At 36.7% G+C, this 22,042-nt stretch overlaps 1 protein-coding gene across 1 annotated transcript in view; it reads right to left on the bottom strand.

Annotated features, from left to right (window-relative positions):
* Positions 1 to 22,042, bottom strand: part of Lrt (Leucine-rich tendon-specific protein) — a 311,734-nt gene that overhangs the window by 50,146 nt on the left and 239,546 nt on the right. The window contains exons 2-3 of the mRNA XM_089646371.1: positions 12,326 to 12,602; positions 11,333 to 11,531 (exon numbers count right to left, since the gene is read on the bottom strand). Of these exons, the coding sequence (XP_089502497.1) occupies positions 11,333 to 11,531; positions 12,326 to 12,601 (475 nt within the window). The 5' untranslated portion in view covers position 12,602. The remainder of the gene's footprint in view (positions 1 to 11,332; positions 11,532 to 12,325; positions 12,603 to 22,042) is intronic.

Here is a 22,042-nt window from a genome sequence, read left to right as displayed (position 1 = left end):
CATATAAGGTTATACAAATATTATTAATTTTATTTTTTTATTTGTTTTGAGCATGAGTTGGTTGCAGCTAGTCGCTTCCATGTTGATTCGAGGTGCCTCTGCGCGGCTGCCAACTCGGTAGAATGTACGACTTTTGTCGTCAGGCACGGACGTCGAGTGATTTATGGGGTCCCCTTTTTTCCTTTTGGGTCGTGTGTCGCCACTAACTGCTTACAAATAAGTGGGTCATTGGCCTCGTGCTAAACACAGCTGTTAGAAGCAAGCAAACAGTTCTAAATGTGATACTATTTTATCAGTTGCAGCCCCATCTTCGTCGCAATCTTAACGTTCTGGAAATATATATTCATGCAAGTTCACTCACCCAAAATCGTAATATTACCAGTCCAGTCGGGATATCGACGACATGTACATTAATCCGCGTCCAGGAACTGTAGGTATGAGTAGAAGCCCCTAAGCCGTTAAAGGTTCGTATTAAATTCGAAATCGATTCTCTATGTCACCCGTCTACTCGCCAGTAGAAACTATAACCATATTGTATCTAATTTTTCTAGCTAAAATTTCTATTTTCATACGCCGCCCCGTAGATAGCACATAAATTACCGAATACTAGATTTCGGAATGTTTAAGCGGATCATTTCTTTCAATAGAATATCTCTTCCTCCCTAACCGTAAGTTGATAGTTGACATGCATAGGTATTTGTTGGCCTCCACTGTACCTAGTCTAGATATCTCTCCCTATCGACTATTTTAGAGTATCTAAGTATTTGCCGAGATCTACCCAAAACCCCCTTCCCCTCCCTAGAACCTTTCATATATTATCTGCCACGTTCACTTCGATTTTTTCACTCAATTCTTATATCGTGTAAACCGTTAAAATCCTTCCCGTGCTCGCAAGAAAAACACTGTCTCTTCAATTTCACAATAAATTTAGAACTTTGTCTTAGCCGTTTTCGTCAGGTCATTTGATAATTATTATGGTTCTCTATTTTTTTCCTCCTCTAATGGCACACGCGTTATTATTAAACATTACTGCAGTTGAGTTTCATCGTTCTATATTAGTCCAAACCTAGAGACTCCAACCCGTGAATTTAGTATTGGCTAATTATGAGTCTACCCTTTTTTTTTGGTTGAATCTAATTAAATTTTAAAACACTTCAATTATTTCAATTAATATTAAAAGCACTCTAACTTCATGAAAATACCTTGATTTTCAAAACCCACAACTTCACTACATTTAAAACTCTATCAGTTTAGTTTAAAGATAGCACTCCAAACTGTCGCGACGTTAAGTTCTCGAAGACCGACTCCAACCAAGTTAAAACGAAAAAAAGCCCCGATTTCCTCCAAACAACGCTATTTAATAATGTTTTTTCGAATAAATCGACTTAAAATTTGTGCGACTTTCGCCTTTATCAATCCGAGGTTTCACTTCCCGTTAAGTTTAGAATTGCATCACCCCGTTTCAGGGTTTTTGGTTAACGCCTGCCGAGTTGAGGTAGACACCTACCCTCTGCCGAGACGGGTACAGGCGCGTACTCGGTGACCTGACTTTCGGGCGCCCTCTCGTACATGATTTTCGGCGATGTAGATTATTGCGCAAAATTATTTGATTATTTTTCCTCGTACACGTGTTGTGTCTGTAATATTGGTTGATTTCCGGCCTATAGACTAGGTGTAGCTCATTTCTATATCGTTGTTTTTGAAATCTTTCCGAGAAATTCGCTATTGATATCGATAATACAATCGATAAATTATCCCAACTACCGGAAGTTTTCACCCATTATGTCCAGCGCTTGCGCATACAGTATCCTTCCTTGTGTGCTGCCTTCTAGCATTTGATTGGTGTCTACACGATCCGTGGGTGATCCCAGGACACATATACCTTCCTCTCGGTGATGACATACGTAGGCATTCGTTCCAAAATTTGATTCGACACGTTTTTATAATTTCGCCTACCTGTTTTGACTCTTTTCGTGATATCCGCCGCATATCTTCTGGTAATCTTTCGTAACCCAACGCTGTCCACTACCCGAGTCGTCGAAACCCCTTCCATCATGAGTTAAACTACTTTTCGGGTTTCTTTTCGATTTCCGGTCCTTTCTTTTCGGCGATCTACGCCCAGTACATCCCTGTTTTTACAGTTTTTTGCGTCTAGTTTTAGCCCAACCCATATACTCCTTTCTCGCTTTATCTAGGAATTTCAATATATTATCCTCGTAACTTTGTTTACGCGCAAAAAAGGTCGTAAAATTTTGATCGTTAATCAAAGACTTCGTGACCCATTAACTTTTATGTCTTTTCTTAATTACCCAACTTGCATCTCCCCCGTGTTAATATAATTAGGCAATTTCGGCCAAACGTCCTATCTTAAGTTAAAATTCGTGTCCATTGTCAACACTTGAAATAACACTCAGAACTTCAGCGATCGTAAACAATTCTCTCTACGAGGATCAACTCGTAATATGTCTTCTGGACCAAAACATTCTAAAAAACCATCTTCTTTCACCAAACCGTCACCCCCCTGTTTCGTTATCGATGGTTGGGTATCGCTTCGTTTCTACCTTAGAATGCAAATTTATCGTCGTTCTCCAAGTGCCCTTACACGCATCGTGAGACCGGATCCCAAGGTTAGCTCAACAGTAAATCAACCTAGAGTGTTTCGTGTCTTTAGACCGCCCTTAGTCTCCGTGATTGGCGAAAAATTATTTAATTGATTTTGGGAATGATCTGATTCGTTGAGCTCCATCACGCCTCTTTTCAATTATTACGTGGTTAACACCTATTACCGACGTAGGTTTCTATAATAAAGCTTCTAGTATGTCCCAGAGATGTCCATAGTCTGTTCGTTTCTCCCTATTCTCTGAACGTATTTTAATTTATGAAAAAAAAAATTCTTTACGTTCCTTTACCCCAAACAGGTCCATTACAGCCTCCCTTTAGTAAGGATTATAGCGGATAAACACGTTTTGGTGTTTATTTGGTGAAATCATTACTAACAATAGGTTTAGATTGACTCATTTTTCTTCCTTTTTCAAATTTTTTTTTTTCGTACTCCAAAGGTTGCGTACCCCTTACCTCCCTAAGAGGAGATGTTCCTATTTTCCCTAAATGCAAAATAAATTCTAGAATGGGTCTTTTCCTTTTTTTTTCTTTCCAATCTTCCGTTAATTTTTGGCTTATCTGCTTCCCACGAAGTTCGCCCCTGTACGTGTCTTAACTCAAATGCCTTTAAACAAAACGTAAGGCACAATGCCATTCATAAATCTGCCGCCTCCTACCACTCGTGATTTCATTAAGACGAAACACGGTTTCATTTGTCACAAAACTCGTAACTTTGCTTTATATTCTAGGCGCTTCGTCAGTAGACGTGTTTCCTCTTAACTACACATTTATGGCTAAGTTTTTGTTGCACCCCCAAAGGGTCGAAGCAAAGTTCTATGGGTACCTGACTGAAGTCTCGGTTGTATGTTTTTTTTTCCATGATGGTATGCACGCAACATGAATCTATTTAAAACGCGTAGCTATTTTGCATGTGGTTTTTTTTTCTGTTTTTTTTTGAATTCTCGCGTGACTATAATTTTTTTCGTTTTCTTTAATAAATAATAATCCGTATGTGTGGCCGGTTATCAATAAGCCTTGATAAAACTTGAATTGGATTAAATCTGGTTTATTGAATTGGACACGCAACCTCCCTAAAACTGCACTTACGTGTCCTAGATGTTCATCGACATTTCCGCACAAATATATGACTAAGTCATCCAAGTAGTAGCTTTGCGAGACTACCTATCTTTTGTTTTAATATTCGTATTGTACCGAACGTGTTTTGTTTACTTGTTGAACTAATTGAAACGGATTTATTTATTCTTATTCACAGAATTTAGTCACTATTTCACGCTGTAGTTTTTCTCACAATATCACTGTTTTCACTTTATTCAAATATTAAGTTAGATTATATCCAATGGTTGTAACTATTCACTTCACAAGAACACTGCATTTATTTCACCGAAAAACATCCGTTACGTAACGAACTTAAGTATTTGATAGTAATCACCGGTAATGTTCACTGTAGGTTCAATGAACTCGTCGTGGTACGCAAACGTATTGTATCCCTGCTTGTACTCACTACGTTTAATTTAAACCTTTACGAAAACATAACAAAATAATTATTATCTCCCCTCTCTCACTATCCCGGCTGTCCCGATTCGTAACCAAGTCAAATCTCACTAGTCTTCGGTTTACCTTATTATTATTATTACCATCTCACACTTTCTCCCTCTTTATATTGCTTGCTAGGTATCGAAAAACCGTTATCTACCGACCATTTTGTAATATACACATTCCGAGACTACCGATGTCTGCACGCATAACGTTTCCAAACTACGTCGTACAAAAGCTCATACAATATCTGTTATCTGTTATCACCACCCATTGCGAAGTTTAACTCTATATTAAGAGGATAGACGGATCCCTTTTGTATGAAAGCTTGTATTTTCGAAGCTGTTTCCTTCAAAATGTTCACCGGTTAGGTTTCCCCTTAATATCACGCTATCCAAAGATAACAAACCGTTTTTATGTACTACAAATCGTCTCGCAAATGCTCGGTGGATATTTTTTTCTTTCTAAGATTTATGACCCGACCGTTGTAAATCATGAAAAGGTCTATTAGTTCCTTTTAGCTTGCAATAATTTTCAAGTGACCATCGATAGGTCTCTTCGAAACGACAAACCGATATTAGTACGGTTTTTACCCACTTTCGTAAGGCATTTAAAATGTTTGAATAATATTCATTTCATATTATTTTTTTTCCAAGCGGTCTACAAAATACTAGTCAGATGCTTTACGTTTCACCATCTAAATGCGAGCCCTTCTCAAATTATGATCATTTAACCGATTTGTATATTTTTTCCTTATCGAAGGTTGGCGTACATTTCGCAATATCAACTAATACAAACCTCCACTCAAATAAAGATTCCGTAATTAACTTGTCTATTTATTTATTTTCTCTTTTTTTTCCTCATGAAATGTTGATTAACATCAGCTTACGTTTTTTTTTTCCATTTAACTGTGTAACCTTTCCCTTTTATTATTAGTCTCGTGAAAGTACTCAATTTATATTATTCATTACTAACTACCGTATTGTGTATTAATTCTCTTTATTCATTTGTACGGCGCGCCTGAGGCGACTTTACCCAAAACGGCGCCACACGAGTCCCAACAAACAGCCGACCGACATCCCTGCCGTGTTCAGAGCGATAAATCTACCACCGGCTGTAGATACGTAAGAGTAGGTAACCTTTTTTTTTTTGCACTATTGTCCGGCGCCTCGCCGTCTCCATCGTAAGTAATTAAATCATAAATGACACTAGAGTCTAACAGTGCGTCCAGCTTAATTTTTGTTCACCTGTCTAGACTATTTTACAACTGACCCACATTCGTTTCGACCTATTTTTTTTCTATTCGCTCCTGACATGTTTTTTTTTTTTTTGAGACACCATACTCGTACCTCTATCGCTTATAAGGTCAATGAAGCCACCCCAACTTGTAAAACTCTCGGCTCCTGGTTCTCAAGGCACCAAATGTGTTGACTCGACCTCCTAATTGTCCTAACTCGCTTGAATGAGGTTTTTATACCTCCTTCTCTCCAGCGTTCAGTTTCGCTTTTGCAAAACGATATCGTGCTGGGCCTAGCTAACTCTGAATATTCCCCGCCCCTGTGGTATCGCACACAGTAAAATAAGGCCTACGCTTTGGGGTTGATCTACAATAAATCCCTTAACTTCACGTTGTGTGATTTGTTAATTCGAAGCCCCCCCGCTATGGGGTGGTAGGTATTTAATGTCTCCTTTCTGTGGTAACTCCCGGTTCTTTTTAGCCAAAGCGTGGGGAAAACGTCCATCGACCCTCAGCGAGTTCTACAAGGAACGAGTACGTGTCTCACCTAACTTTCGAATACTGGACCCTATTACTAATCGACCTAACAGCTTATATCATATCTTTACAATTTCCTTGTATCCCCGCCCTTACCTAATGTCCCCGTGTTTATAAATTCTAGATTGTGACATAGAACCGTACCCCCCCCCCCCTCTTGTGTACGGGCTATTAAACCCTTCGTTGAATAGTGTGTTGTTTCCGCATAAGTACTGGGACTCTCTCGTCGACCTCTGTAACGATGTACTGAAACTAGATAAATGGATTTAGCTGTGGTTAGTAAACTTTGGGTGTTGCGGATGGAAGTGGAAACGAGAGAAAAGGAGATGGGAACGGATTAAATGACGAGAAAAAAAGGTTTTTTTTTGCAAACTGGGTCGGCACCTCACTGCCCCAAATGAAATGGTCGCTATTCTTCCAAATGCAAAACCCCAAGAACCAATACGTGTCTGGCTTTCCCCGAGGTCTGGTCTAACTTCTTCTTATAGTCGCCTTGACACCTCCGGACCGCTCACGTCAGAGGGAGAGATAATGCACCTGTTGGAATATCCCAAATCACCCCGCCCCGCTTCCTCCAACGGACTACTTTACTGACTGTAAAAGGGGAATTTTTTATTGCGTCCCTTGTCATGATGCTAAACGCGTGCATGTTTCAAATAGGTTTGTTCTGGTGAGGCTTTCAACGTCCACTAGCCGCCAGGCCTACTATCCACCTCACGAAGGTTGCTGCAAAGGATCTCGAGGGTTTTCCAGTCGAGTTGCATCAACCTCCGGGTAAACCCCGCTTTAGTATGTGTTCGTCCTCCGATTTTTGAACCCTCGTTCATCACGCCGACGTCCCCTCCACGCGATTTTGAAAGACTTGGAGCCCGTTCAATTAAACGCCTTCGCAGCGAACCAAGGCCCAAACATTCCAACTTGACATTAATTTTCATACTGCCTCTCGTGTCCTCTCATCCGACCCAGTCCCGCGAAAAGGGATGACCTCCCGAACTCTTCGTGATTCTCCATACAACGTTGACGCCCCGAAATCGCGTGATGAGGAAAGTAGAAAATCTTCTGAGCCGAGGAAGTTGTGTGCTTTCCCAAGACAGCTTACGGACAACATACTCCAACGGTGAGTTCTAAGCCGAGGCCAAAGGTATTTAGGAATTTGTTAGTGAACATATAAGGTTATACAAATATTATTAATTTTATTTTTTTATTTGTTTTGAGCATGAGTTGGTTGCAGCTAGTCGCTTCCATGTTGATTCGAGGTGCCTCTGCGCGGCTGCCAACTCGGTAGAATGTACGACTTTTGTCGTCAGGCACGGACGTCGAGTGATTTATGGGGTCCCCTTTTTTCCTTTTGGGTCGTGTGTCGCCACTAACTGCTTACAAATAAGTGGGTCATTGGCCTCGTGCTAAACACAGCTGTTAGAAGCAAGCAAACAGTTCTAAATGTGATACTATTTTATCAGTTGCAGCCCCATCTTCGTCGCAATCTTAACGTTCTGGAAATATATATTCATGCAAGTTCACTCACCCAAAATCGTAATATTACCAGTCCAGTCGGGATATCGACGACATGTACATTAATCCGCGTCCAGGAACTGTAGGTATGAGTAGAAGCCCCTAAGCCGTTAAAGGTTCGTATTAAATTCGAAATCGATTCTCTATGTCACCCGTCTACTCGCCAGTAGAAACTATAACCATATTGTATCTAATTTTTCTAGCTAAAATTTCTATTTTCATACGCCGCCCCGTAGATAGCACATAAATTACCGAATACTAGATTTCGGAATGTTTAAGCGGATCATTTCTTTCAATAGAATATCTCTTCCTCCCTAACCGTAAGTTGATAGTTGACATGCATAGGTATTTGTTGGCCTCCACTGTACCTAGTCTAGATATCTCTCCCTATCGACTATTTTAGAGTATCTAAGTATTTGCCGAGATCTACCCAAAACCCCCTTCCCCTCCCTAGAACCTTTCATATATTATCTGCCACGTTCACTTCGATTTTTTCACTCAATTCTTATATCGTGTAAACCGTTAAAATCCTTCCCGTGCTCGCAAGAAAAACACTGTCTCTTCAATTTCACAATAAATTTAGAACTTTGTCTTAGCCGTTTTCGTCAGGTCATTTGATAATTATTATGGTTCTCTATTTTTTTCCTCCTCTAATGGCACACGCGTTATTATTAAACATTACTGCAGTTGAGTTTCATCGTTCTATATTAGTCCAAACCTAGAGACTCCAACCCGTGAATTTAGTATTGGCTAATTATGAGTCTACCCTTTTTTTTTGGTTGAATCTAATTAAATTTTAAAACACTTCAATTATTTCAATTAATATTAAAAGCACTCTAACTTCATGAAAATACCTTGATTTTCAAAACCCACAACTTCACTACATTTAAAACTCTATCAGTTTAGTTTAAAGATAGCACTCCAAACTGTCGCGACGTTAAGTTCTCGAAGACCGACTCCAACCAAGTTAAAACGAAAAAAAGCCCCGATTTCCTCCAAACAACGCTATTTAATAATGTTTTTTCGAATAAATCGACTTAAAATTTGTGCGACTTTCGCCTTTATCAATCCGAGGTTTCACTTCCCGTTAAGTTTAGAATTGCATCACCCCGTTTCAGGGTTTTTGGTTAACGCCTGCCGAGTTGAGGTAGACACCTACCCTCTGCCGAGACGGGTACAGGCGCGTACTCGGTGACCTGACTTTCGGGCGCCCTCTCGTACATGATTTTCGGCGATGTAGATTATTGCGCAAAATTATTTGATTATTTTTCCTCGTACACGTGTTGTGTCTGTAATATTGGTTGATTTCCGGCCTATAGACTAGGTGTAGCTCATTTCTATATCGTTGTTTTTGAAATCTTTCCGAGAAATTCGCTATTGATATCGATAATACAATCGATAAATTATCCCAACTACCGGAAGTTTTCACCCATTATGTCCAGCGCTTGCGCATACAGTATCCTTCCTTGTGTGCTGCCTTCTAGCATTTGATTGGTGTCTACACGATCCGTGGGTGATCCCAGGACACATATACCTTCCTCTCGGTGATGACATACGTAGGCATTCGTTCCAAAATTTGATTCGACACGTTTTTATAATTTCGCCTACCTGTTTTGACTCTTTTCGTGATATCCGCCGCATATCTTCTGGTAATCTTTCGTAACCCAACGCTGTCCACTACCCGAGTCGTCGAAACCCCTTCCATCATGAGTTAAACTACTTTTCGGGTTTCTTTTCGATTTCCGGTCCTTTCTTTTCGGCGATCTACGCCCAGTACATCCCTGTTTTTACAGTTTTTTGCGTCTAGTTTTAGCCCAACCCATATACTCCTTTCTCGCTTTATCTAGGAATTTCAATATATTATCCTCGTAACTTTGTTTACGCGCAAAAAAGGTCGTAAAATTTTGATCGTTAATCAAAGACTTCGTGACCCATTAACTTTTATGTCTTTTCTTAATTACCCAACTTGCATCTCCCCCGTGTTAATATAATTAGGCAATTTCGGCCAAACGTCCTATCTTAAGTTAAAATTCGTGTCCATTGTCAACACTTGAAATAACACTCAGAACTTCAGCGATCGTAAACAATTCTCTCTACGAGGATCAACTCGTAATATGTCTTCTGGACCAAAACATTCTAAAAAACCATCTTCTTTCACCAAACCGTCACCCCCCTGTTTCGTTATCGATGGTTGGGTATCGCTTCGTTTCTACCTTAGAATGCAAATTTATCGTCGTTCTCCAAGTGCCCTTACACGCATCGTGAGACCGGATCCCAAGGTTAGCTCAACAGTAAATCAACCTAGAGTGTTTCGTGTCTTTAGACCGCCCTTAGTCTCCGTGATTGGCGAAAAATTATTTAATTGATTTTGGGAATGATCTGATTCGTTGAGCTCCATCACGCCTCTTTTCAATTATTACGTGGTTAACACCTATTACCGACGTAGGTTTCTATAATAAAGCTTCTAGTATGTCCCAGAGATGTCCATAGTCTGTTCGTTTCTCCCTATTCTCTGAACGTATTTTAATTTATGAAAAAAAAAATTCTTTACGTTCCTTTACCCCAAACAGGTCCATTACAATACGCAAAAGCCCATAAAAAGGGCGTAAATAAATAAATAATTTTTGAAAGGTAAAGAAGCATCTGTTGAAGATTCTCGACAATAACCTTGTTTATTTAAATTGTTCTCTAGCTTGACCAGGTCTTGTGTTCACATTTCAATTTACTTAGCACTTGACAATTCACTCACAGAAACCCCAATCTTATGGTCTTTCCACAAAGGAATCGTGATATATCGGATGGATGAAGAAAGGTGTGAAAAGTAAACAAGTGAAGTGGATGAAAGGGGACGAAAGAGATAAAAAGAGAATGGTTACAAAAACTATTGACTCGGAATGCTGTTGAGAACGACACACATCAAATTTACAGTTGTAAGCTAAATAAAATGTTTAATATTAATTTATGGATATATTAAGGACACTTTGTTTTTATTTTTCACACCCAACCGGGCTTTTACGTGTTTTTTTTTAAAACAAAGAACATCTAAATTCATACGACAACATAAAAACAAGTAGGTTTGGAAGGTTTGGGATTAAAAAAAAAACAAATTTATGTAAGTAATATGTGTTTTGTTATTTTTTTAAATATAGAGCAGAAAGTTTGTTCGTGGAAAAGTAAATTGTTTGCTCTTTAGTTATAATTTGAGATTTTCACCGTTCATTGTTATCGTGATTTATTTATAGGGGTATAATGTCGTTTTACGCTACCTCTTACTTATCCAACGTTTTGGACAGCGTTACAGTGTTCATCGTCAGGGCAGATGTGTAGTTACACATGTTTGCTATTTGTTCAGATCCCGATGTACGAGCAAGAAACAGCCCAGTTGTTAAATTTTAAAATCCAACGTGTTTGGGAACTGATATTAAATATTATTTTATGCATATTGTTATTATTTTTTAATCAATGAACCGTGAAATTTTGATAAATTGTAGAAATCCCGTTTTCCAGAGCTTAAAATTGTCTCACATAATAATAATTTTGTATGCAATTCTATATTTAGGGCCCGACTTTTAGACAATAGTATCTAGGGGCTGTTTGACTAAGCCAAATTAAGCAACTTTTGTCGACGTACATTGTTACAAAACGTCGACGACCTGCAGTGGTGCTCGGGAATATTGACAAATAATAGTGACAGATTTTGTAAATGAAGCTTTTATCGTATCGATGTCCGACTTTCGTATGGTTTTCGTGAAAGGAAAGGTTACGGACGTATCTCACTGAAATAACCATAAATATAGGATAAAGACACTTGGAAGCACCTTGTCGAACTGATCACTGACCCGAAGAAGGCAAAGATGTTGATATAGGTGAGATAAATAGAGATTTTTTTACCCAAGGCTTGCAAGGGAGAAGCCAGACCCCTGAAGGCCGCGCTATGAACATCCCTTATCTCCCCGGAGCTGACCACCAGGCCATGCAGGGCCACCCCCTCTAACAGCGGCCCACTAAGGGCTGACACGTTCTGCACGGTACAGTCCAGGAGAGAGACAGCGCGGTGTGTCGGTAGCGAGCGAAGGGTGCGCCCGATTATCTGAAATAAAAGAGTTATATTGTATTTTGTATGCAGTGATGATTGTTTAGTTTTTTTAAGGACACTTATTTAAAATATGACTAGGTACCCCGCTTGTATCTCAACTGCTAGCAGCTATGGGACTATGCCATCTATTCGGGTTACGTTGTGAGACTGAATGGTGTGTAGAAGATAAGATAGGAAAGTAAGCCGTCAAAACCGCTCCTGTGGTGATCTTCTCGCGTATGTGAGTCATGTTTGGAAATAGCTTGGAATGTTTCATTGAAATCCAAATGGTTGCATAAGAAATTACCAAGGCATTGTCCGGGTTTGGCACCGAGGACTTGTCAGTATAATGCTATCCGGGACTTCACGCATTTTTGTGTACGTGAATTGCTGACACTTTGAGAGAAGGGTCGATTCAGACAGCTTCGCACCTTTCTTACATTCAATAAATGCTGGTGTCCCACAAGGATCGGTTCAGTCTCCAACATTGTTGTCAATACGTTTTTAAACGTTACTGTCTGTAATAGCTTCAATGGCTCGGAAATCGTGAATGGTTAGAAAATAGATGGTTGATACCTGCCTACGTCAAAAATTGATTTTGCAAAAATATTTTTGGAGAAATATGAATGGTTATAAAAATAGTTCAATAGACAAATTGGTAATGAAGTTGATCCAGACAGTTAGAATTCCGAGTACAAATTGCAGTTGCATTGGAATATTTTTTTTTAAATCATGCATTTTTTCTAAAGCTTTTGTTTTTTATGGTTTCGATAGTGAATAATATTCAAGATATTCATTAAAAATTTTACCTGCATTGCCGACCAATCTCCAGTGCATCTTAAAGTGTGGGGCAAGTCGCAGGAGCACTCAACCGTGGGGTGTTCCTCAAACATCGGGCACCTCCATACTCCCGCGGCCCCCTCTTCCTGCCCCTGACCGGCCCGCTTTCCCCCCTCCACTTTCCCATAGTTGGAGATCCCTGATTTGGGAAAGGGTAATGAGAGAGCCACGGGGAGAGACCCGTTGAGGGATGAACGGCCAAGGCAGTGATGAAGAAAGAAGAAGAGAAGCCAATAGGAGCGCATCCTGAAATCAAAGAGATAAAACAAGTTAATTAATTGAGAAAATTAGATTCACGCAGTTCCTCCGCAAGGCTAGGCAAAGAGGATGGACTGCCACATAATCTATCCTCATTCCATTCAAATTCATGCATCGTTTCACATACAGGTGTCCGGGGGTAAAATGCGATAACTTTGGGAGGTGATTTTACATGATGGTAAAAGTAAAAAAGATAAATAACTCTTTTGGAAATTCCAATTTCTTTTTTCTAATACAATTTTTTTTCTAGGAATATTTATTTTCCCATACAAACAATTCAACTTTTTTACCTAAGAACTACCCTTAAACGATGAAATTTCAAATAAGTTACTTATTTTTTATACTTATAAAATCATGTAGAATCACCCCCCGAAGTAAGCGCACTTTACCCCTGGACCCTGTATACTCTTCTGTTATTCTGTCTCATCTGTCTTCATCTTGTAAATATATAGGTCCACGACTCGTCTCAAGAATTTGATTCACTTGATCATGCAGTGTCTTCCACGGTCTATCTCGACATCTTTGACATACTTTAGAAGTATGTATTAAAAATAATCAATAATCAAAAAGCTCATTTCAACAAAGTAAGTTTTCACATAATTAAATTTTCGTTGGCAATGCCGTATAATCCAGTTTTGATTAGCAAAAGTAACTAATAACTTCTGTAAATTTTCTTCATCCTTCCTGCCACATGCAAAATTAATATTCTATTTCATACTTCAATAAACTAAATTTCGTAAAATAAAATTTTCTGCAATATTGAAAATCCTTTATTGTATAACAATGTCAATAAATACACAAAATAGTTATACAATTCTTTTGTAGAATGCGTTACAAAGGCAAAACAAAGATAGCTTATTCGCCTGCCTCTCCTCCGGTCAAACGCAAGAAATAGCCAAGGGCCACATGTCCTTATAAAGGACACAATGTGTGTATATCTGTTTTAGGCGTTGTCTGCTGATTTTGAAGTCAATTCGCTGACCTTAAAGGAACGTCGGGCCTAGGCCACCGCTTGCTGCATTATTCAACAATTCGTATTAGAATGGAAGCTGTTAGATGACACAATGAAAATATTTGACAGATGAATTTTGTAGAAGATTCTCGATTTTATTGATTTCGTATCGTTGTAATCGTTTTAAATTCTGCCACTAACATAAAAATGAAATTAGATTTTCGTTTTGAGGTTGGAATCAAAACTCGTTGACGATCTCTTTGACAGAGGGATTTGATTCGACTGGATCCGACGTAAAAATTATTTATTTCATTTCGAAAAGGTTTATTCACAAATTGAGTATGAAAATAAATTTTATGGTGAATTTGTATCTTGTATTCAAGTGTAAGACACTTTAAGTAACACTCTGGCGAGAAAAACCGCCGTTCAGAAAAGAAATGTCGCGTGGAATTAATATTTATTATGGGTAAAGAAATGAATAAATTATAATTATTTCTTAATGTACAGATTTTTTTTCCAATTTTACATATATATTATTCTTAAATCACCTCTCTAGATACCGCATTATACAGTTCACTCAGATTCTATTGAAGAACTACATCACAAATGCTTAACCCCTCCAGCGTTTAAGGGTCATATATGACCGGGTGCCTTTATTTTATAAAAGTATTTGTATCTCTTATTTATGTGGAAATACGTAATTTTTGATGTTAGAAATAAAATAAATTTCCAGTGTGCCACAAATATTTATACTGCAATCCATTTATAAAATCCTAAAAATAGCTAAAATTAATAATAATTCATATTTAGCGGCGCTATAAAACATTCGGTTTAACTTTAAAAATTTCTTCTTTTTTTATTATGTGAACTATATAAAAGTGGAGGCTGGAAGTTTTCTGAGAAATTCCGTCTGTCCGAAACGTCGGCTAAAGAAGGAGTTAGCGCAACACGGCATAACACCCCAAAAACAAGCAACAAAAATGCTTTTGGCCGTGAGAACCTAAAAACTTTTATTATTTTCATTTTTTTCCTTGTAATTGTTTTATTTATCATTTTCGTGGGATATTATATTCTATATTTTAAGGCACCTACTTGTACCACCAATAAATAATATCTAATCTAAAGTACATTGAGATTGTGTTCGTAATATATTATATAATACGGGGTTTTCCAATAAGAAATGGACCTCTTCACTCAAGATGATTTGCATTTGATTCACTCAAGTGAATTTTAATAATTTCGATGCGTTGTTGAAGCGTGTATCGTTTCTTTTTTATTAATGGCGTAGTTTCTTCTTGTCAAATGTAAAAAAATGACAGCTTCAAAAGTAATATCTACCGAAATAGCGGGCTATTCCAAATAACACCTCTTATTTGAAAACCCTGTATTTCAATTATGTCATAATGTATCATATTTTTTATTATTCTTATTCGACATGTTAATCTTGTATAGATACATTGGTTTGTTAAATTATTTTATTTGATTCTCCGTTTTCAAGCTATCAGGAAGGACATTGTAAATGTGTACATGTCCAATGCTTCTTTTACCACCAAGAGTCCCAACTACTCCCAACCGTCAGGAGTGAGTGAGACTATGGGATCCCCAATTTGGGTATGCTGTGAGGCAGAAGATAGTGGGGAGGGGAAGGAGATGAGGAATATGAAGGTTGGGTTGTTGGCTTGTTTTTTTATTGTTTCGTTACCTTCATTTGACAAATAATTTTTAAAGTTTACTTACTTTAGAAAAAAAAAAATCTTTTGAAAGGTCTTATTTGCTGTGAGCTTATTATTTATGTTGATTATCTTGAGTAAAATATTTACTTTTATACTTTATTTGCGTAATGGTTCTGCGCTAGTATACATAAGAATTTATTTATTGTATTTTATGTGACCAAAAAACATAAAATCGGAAACTTTTAATTTAATGAGTTCAAAATTGAAAGATTTGGACTTCGTTTTCATCAACAATCTTAGCAGTGATAACGGACTAAATATGTGTCGTAGATGTCTTTCAATTAGACTATGAGGGCAGTCAACTTCTTGCAAATTTCCATTTCCTGCCTCTTTTGTTGTATTTCTTGAATAAAAATAAGTTTTAATGCACTCATATAATGTATTAAGACTCATTTTAGGTAAAAGCCTTAAGGGTGTAAATAATTAAATACTAATTGAAGCATCCTGTATGTTTGCCTAGCAAATTCAAGAAGTAAAAAATGGTGAAAAAGCCTATAAATGACATAATTTTAAGACTCGCCTGTCTATTTAAGTTGCTGGTCTAAGGTTTATTGATTTTATAGTCGGTGGAGTCATTTTTCAGTTCAATTACAGCATATATTCGCAATTAAACGTATTTTTAGTGGAACAATTTAGTTGTTAGAAAACAACTAAAAATCAACATGGACGCTCTTTTTAATTAGCTGACTCCTGATTGGTTGAATGTGGAGATTGAACATTCAAGACCTCAACGTTTGGCGGGATGTTGAACAAATATCTATGAACTTTAAAAAATATTTGATATTCATAACGTTGAGTTTTTGAATGTTCAATATCCGGGAGTTTGAACAAATGAGAACTTTATCGTTCCGTGAGTGGATATTGGCACTGGAAAAATGCTGAAAATGTCACTTAAAAACCAAAAAATATGTTTTTTTTGGCTTCATCAATGCGTAATAGGCTAATGAACATATTGGCATTCATAACTTAGTTTTGCAAAAAAAGGTCTATTGCACATACAAGAACTATAACAGCGATTGGTAAAGAATTAATCAAACAATAGACGAACAATAAAAAAAAAACAACCGTTGTGATTAAAGTACATTGTAAGGTTAATTTTTTTTTTTAAGTTTTTAGTGTACAGTGGAAAATATCTCAAAGAAGCCGTATTGTAAAACATGAATAAGATATCACGAAAATTCCATTTTCATAACAATAATAAAAATAAAAATATTTTTATTAAAATTATTTCCATTTAAAATGACGTCTTTGTAGTTAATTTTATGTTTTGTAGATTTATAGGAATATATTATATTTGTAGGGTTTTCAAATTTTCAGTAAGTACCATATCACGGTATATGTACTTTTTAGTGGGAGGTATTTGGTTTATAATTTAAGAAGTTTAAATCAAAACTTTATTTTGTACTATTTGTAAATCTGTATGTAACGTGCGAGTTTCCCCACATTTTGATTAGACAATATAGGTGGGACTGGATTTAAGTAAAGTGTAATCCCCTCTTTACTTGAGTTAGTAGAAGATGGGCTATTCTATCAATTATGCCAATTATTGTGATGATTTGTTTCAATACGTTTTGTACATGCTGCTGCGGATCAATGTGTATGCCGAGGTATTTTTAATTATCTAAAATGTGTAGATTTCATTCTTCTAATTTTAGGTTATAACTTATGAGGCAGCATTATTAATATTGATGAGCTTATGATCAAGTTACTTGTTTTTTTTAGTTATTTTTAATATATTACTTATGTTAAGTGGTCAGATCTGATAAGTCTTCTGATTGTAGGGTAAATTATAGAGAGTTTACATCTCCCGAAAATAATGAAAACATTACTTTTACCCACATTCTTGTAAGGCTGGTATCACTGTGAACCTGCGCGCGATACCTCGCGCGGCAAACAATTAATTCTATCTCCAGTGATCTAGCCGCCGGTTTAGCCCTAAATCTCATTTAACGTTACGCGATCTGTTTTGTTCATAAAATTATTGTAACGTGAGTTTTGTTTAAATAAAAACTAAATTGAAGATATCTGAATTCTCATTTTTTCACACCGAGAGTAATCACGCAACCTTGAATTCTGCGGATTGGAGAACCAGAGAATCATTCAGACAATAACCCATTTAAATTGGCGAAAACAACTAATCCATTCAAATGATGTATTACTCCAATTTTTCCATCCCTTGTCGTATCATCAACATCATAACATTACATTTGTAAGTGGGTGGATGTAATTGTTCTAGAAACATTACATGAATAAATGATGGTTCAATATTTTTCGAACTGTTATCTTTGGCATCGTTAAAAAATACACCAATTTTTTTTCTGAAATTATCAAGAAAACACTGCTAAAATTTTCAACTGCCAATGTAATTTTCACTGTGATGTATTTCACTTCAGCGTAAATATCAATATTATCTAGAAAAAGAAAGTTAACTTTGTAAAAATTAATGGCACCAGAAGTAGTTTTATTAAAAAGTTAAGCTTCGACATAAAAGATTCACCGCTCGCATTTACTGCCAATACAAATTCTAAAGTAATTCACTATACTTCAGAGTAACAAGTTTACCATGTCCCGTCACAAAGCCTCCAATAGAACCTTCACAAATCGGTATAATAAACAAATTACAACAGTCAGCCTTTACAGCCTTAAAGCCTTGACGGTAGCAACTTGCAACGTATACCTTGTCACCGGTGCATAAGGACTTTAGAATAGCATTTCTCTTGATACAATTGTATTTATTTCTTTCAATAAAATGATAAATAGGGCGTAATACTGTAAAATATAAAATTTCGGCTAGATCCTGTCTTATGCCGTTTCAATACTGTTTTTTCTTAGACAATAAATTTTGAGATATAATCTGTAAGGAACCATTTATTTCTTTACATACGTTTAATGCGTCAATTACTGCAGGTGGAAGCTAAAATCTATAACCTAGAATATGCAAACAGTAAAAACAGCTTAATTTTCTTGAAGATATAGTTCCTGGTTAAATCATTCTTTTCCTGAAAAGATCCTCAAAACACAGTATTCCCAAAGATGACATAGATCCTGGTGAAAATTATTTGCCTCAGTTAATATAAAAAGCTAGAGAGCCTGAGTGCTGAGATGGCCCAAAACGCATCGAGCACGAATAATTACTGAGGAAATATACATAACAAAATAAACACAGATATTAACAGGGATAATGGGGCTAAACGTACTAGTTCATTTTGTCCGGATTTAGATGGCTATACCAAAACTAAAAGCAGAAAATCACATTAAGAGAGTTACGTTTATGACACAGTAAAACTTTTTCAAACATAAACACACGCTTTGCCAAAATCTACCCTGATGACGGAGATTTTAACGCTGTCCAGAATGATTGCTAAAGAAGCAACAATCACGGTAATTCTTTTTACCGTGAAAATCATATTCAGCAAGAAATCATGTTTTTTGTAGAAATTTTTCTGAAATCTTACATCCCGAAAAGATTTTCTATGTTTCTGCGCTCAATATACGGTATATTTTCATAAAATATTTATTACATTTCCTTCATTAAATATTACTTTTGTTTATACATCTACTTTCTTTGGATGAGTTAATTTTAAGAACAGGATACTTTAGACTACGAACTCCGAAAAGATACAATATTTTAATAGCATATCCTTGAAGGAATAATATTCTGCTTGCTCAGATCTTGCCTTCTTTAACGTTTTTAGCCCAAGTAAGGTTGCAAGCAGGAAAGAAGGTGAAGCACGGGGTGCTGAAGGAAACAGAAGGTAGAATTCTGAAGGCAGAAAGCATTCCTCGCTACTATCTTGCTTGCAGCAGACTTGTGCAGTGTGCACTGTGCAGTGCAGTGCCTACTGACTTGGAACAGCTGCTGGTAGTTTCCTTTTAAGGGAAAGGACTGTAGGCTGGTCTGTTTGCCAATTTTTATATTTAATTTTTTTTGCTTGATTTGTAGCTGTCCTAGACATTTAATTTCTGATTTTTCATTAAATCATTTGAAATGCTTAATTTTTCATTATTCTAGTGTCAAGATACATTGTTGAATGAGCTAGTTTAAATCGATAGTTTTGTATTTCGTTTGTCAATAAATTTGTTTGTACATTCTATTCCACCTTTTCCCAGTTAGTGGCCGTTTTAATGGTTTAGTAAGGAATATGTAACATTATATTTTAACTGGACTTTTTAATCGACATTTTTTAAAAATTTTATAATGGTACTTACCTGCCTAAAGAAAGATTTTTTCTTCTGGCAAATAGCATTATTCCTTATTTTAAATAAATGTTACATAAAATATGCGGTATATATATAAGTATGTAGGAATGCAGGTAGGTATTTAAGTACATACATACTTACAAATCTTATGATTTCAGAGGAAAATTGTTTATTAAATGAATATAAACAGTTATAGTACGAATTTAATATACAGAAGAGGATAACAAAAAATAGACCACTTTTTTTTACATAAGCTCAACACTGAAGACAACTAGGAAAATAATTTCCATCTTTGCCTATGTCTTCTTTGACAATGCTGTGGGGAAACTGAGGAGAATAAGATCCGGGGAGAAAAATTGTATGAAGGGTGGGTAGGGTATCTGTGGTTCGGTGTGTCCAGGAGTGACTTTCATTGCCGTGCAGTGCGATGGGTTGAGAGAGTTCTGCCGGAGAGTTAAAAAGATATCCATACCCGCCTACCAAATAATAATGCAAATTAATTGAATACAGACTTGACGGTTTTGGCATTTTTTGTATTCCTTCAATACCTATAAACGTATTTATAAATAAGATAAAGTTCCCATGACGAAATTTCTTAAATAATAATTTTGGTATGATTCCTTGGCACAAGATGTATTGTATCTTCCTGGTGAAAGACGTGTTTAGTGACCAAAACTGAATAGAAAACATTTTCAGCAATTGGGAATTTAGTTAAGATATATCAGTGCATAAGACATGTGCAAGGCCCGAAAAATATTCCTCCAGCTACCTTGAATGGTGTGAACTTGAAGGTGACCGAAGGAACTAAATACCTTGGATACATAATCACCAGTAATCCGATGGACGATGACGATATAGATAGAAAAATACGAGCTCTCAGCGTTAAAGCAAACATGCTCAGTAGAAGATTTCGCCTTTGCAGTACCGCAGTAAAAAGGACGCTCTTCCTTTCCTTCTGCGTAACGTTGTACACGTGCGAACTATGGGCAAACTACAAAAAGAGCAGTATAGAAAGACTACGGGTCCAATACAACAACGCCTTCCGCACAATGTTTTGTCTCCCCAGATACTGCAGCGCTTTCCGTATGTTCACGGAGGGGCGAGTTCCCGGATATGCAGCCCTTATTAGATCCAGGGTGGCAGGAATCAGGGAAAGGATAAGAAGCTCTGGAAATATCCTCACTATGGAAGCCCGCCTCATTCCATCCTCCAGCATTGACGTACACTGGAGAAAAATACTAGCGCCTAATATAGTCACGGCTCCCTAAAGGCTTCAACTTTCTATTATTCTATTTATTTTATCATTTTATTCTATTTTATTTTCAATTAATTCTGTTTTCTTTTCCTTGTTTTTCTGTTTTATCTTTTTGTTTATGATTATATATTTTTTTGTATCTCTATATGGAATGTGTGGGACTGCACTAACCTCCCCACATACCGGAATAAACACTTTTATTATTATTATTAAATTCTCTTTAACTAAAGGCATACTTTTACTAAAAAAATTAACACACGCTTTAAAAAACATTTAATAGAAACTCTAAAACTAAACTAGTGGTTTCATCCACCAACAAAAACAAAAGAATTTAATTTCCAAGAATAATGGCAACATCGTCACCCAGACTTAACCTAACCGGGTCGCTTGACAGTAGCTGCATTTAAGGAAGAACTCTTCCTTGGCCAATCGCTTAGCTTTATCTGTGTGTATAATTCAGAGGTAGCATTCGTTGCATTCCGCCACATGGAGTAGCATTCACAATATGGGAGAAACAATGAATTTTTTATTCGCCAAGAGGATTTTGGAGCACTTGTCTTATAAAGACCATATGGTCAGAGCTGGTTTTTGCGCGGAGGTTTTTTTGCCCCGTGTGTCCTTAAAGGAACGGGTGCGGATACTTTGGTATGCGTACCAATTATTATTGCAAAGGGAAAGAGATTTGTTTTGAAGGGAGATAGCAGCTTGATAGGAAGCTAGAATTATATATATAATTTAAATACAAGGTTTAAATTTTTAAGGTTTTATATATTCAGAATCTTAAACTTTGCTAATAATTCACTACACTCATAAAACTTATTAAAACTCACCAAGAGATGAATTCAGGAATTATTAAAGCATTCAATCAAATTTCAACAGCTTTAGAGGTCATGTTTTCACAACTTTTTTGCTAGGAATTTTTACGTCAACGCAGTTACGTAGGTGGGTACAGGTATGAACTCAAAAGGTATATTCTATCACGAGCTAAATAGAAAAAATCTGTATTTAATTTTGTTAAAAAAAACATGTCAACATTCATATATGTTCCTCTATAAAAAAAATCTTCCATAAGAAAACGAAATGACAAAGTGAAATGACGTGTTCAAATTCACCGAGACAACAAATAGGTTGCATTTTACTTAGATTCATATATTCTCCAGACAAGAAATACATCATATTTCATGACTCCATAGTTCACCGTTAGGGAGTTCGTAAATATTTATTTGAAAAATCTTAAATTTGAAGAAATATCACTAACCACAGTAGACTTGACAGCCTCCGTAGTCGA

Source organism: Hesperophylax consimilis, chromosome 24 (genome assembly GCF_061612785.1).
Source record: "Hesperophylax consimilis isolate HC1 chromosome 24, BYU_Hcon_1.0, whole genome shotgun sequence".
NCBI classification, from domain to species: Eukaryota; Metazoa; Arthropoda; class Insecta; order Trichoptera; family Limnephilidae; genus Hesperophylax; species Hesperophylax consimilis.
This window is presented reverse-complemented; position numbering and strand designations above follow the sequence as displayed.